The 213-nt window shown below is 60.6% G+C and overlaps 1 protein-coding gene across 1 annotated transcript in view; it reads left to right on the top strand.

The window, feature by feature from the left end:
• Nucleotides 1-45: 45 nt before the first annotated feature.
• The window catches only part of EMH_0023210 (uncharacterized protein), a gene marked incomplete at both ends in the record, with an annotated part of 3,861 nt that continues 3,693 nt past the window's right edge, over nt 46-213 (top strand). Inside the window, one exon of the mRNA XM_013502088.1 lies at nt 46-213. Within this exon, the coding sequence (XP_013357542.1) occupies nt 46-213 (168 nt within the window).

The following is a 213-nucleotide window of genomic DNA, read 5'->3' as shown; positions in this document are numbered from 1 at the left end:
CAGCTGCAGCACCGCTGCAGCAGCAGCAGCAGCTGCTGGCAGCAAATGGGTTTCATGCTGCAGCAGCACGCCTCTTTGAGCTCTCCAGGTCCTATGACGACTTCCTCAGCTGCTGTCTTCTCCGCGACAAGCAGCAGCAGCAGCAGCAGCAGCAGCAGCAGCAGGAGCAGCAAGAGCAGCAACAGCAGCAGCAAGAGCAGCAGCAGCAGCAGA

Source organism: Eimeria mitis, genomic scaffold, assembly GCF_000499745.2.
Source record: "Eimeria mitis Houghton genomic scaffold, Emh_scaff826, whole genome shotgun sequence".
Lineage (NCBI taxonomy): Eukaryota > Apicomplexa > Conoidasida > Eucoccidiorida > Eimeriidae > Eimeria > Eimeria mitis.
This window is presented reverse-complemented; position numbering and strand designations above follow the sequence as displayed.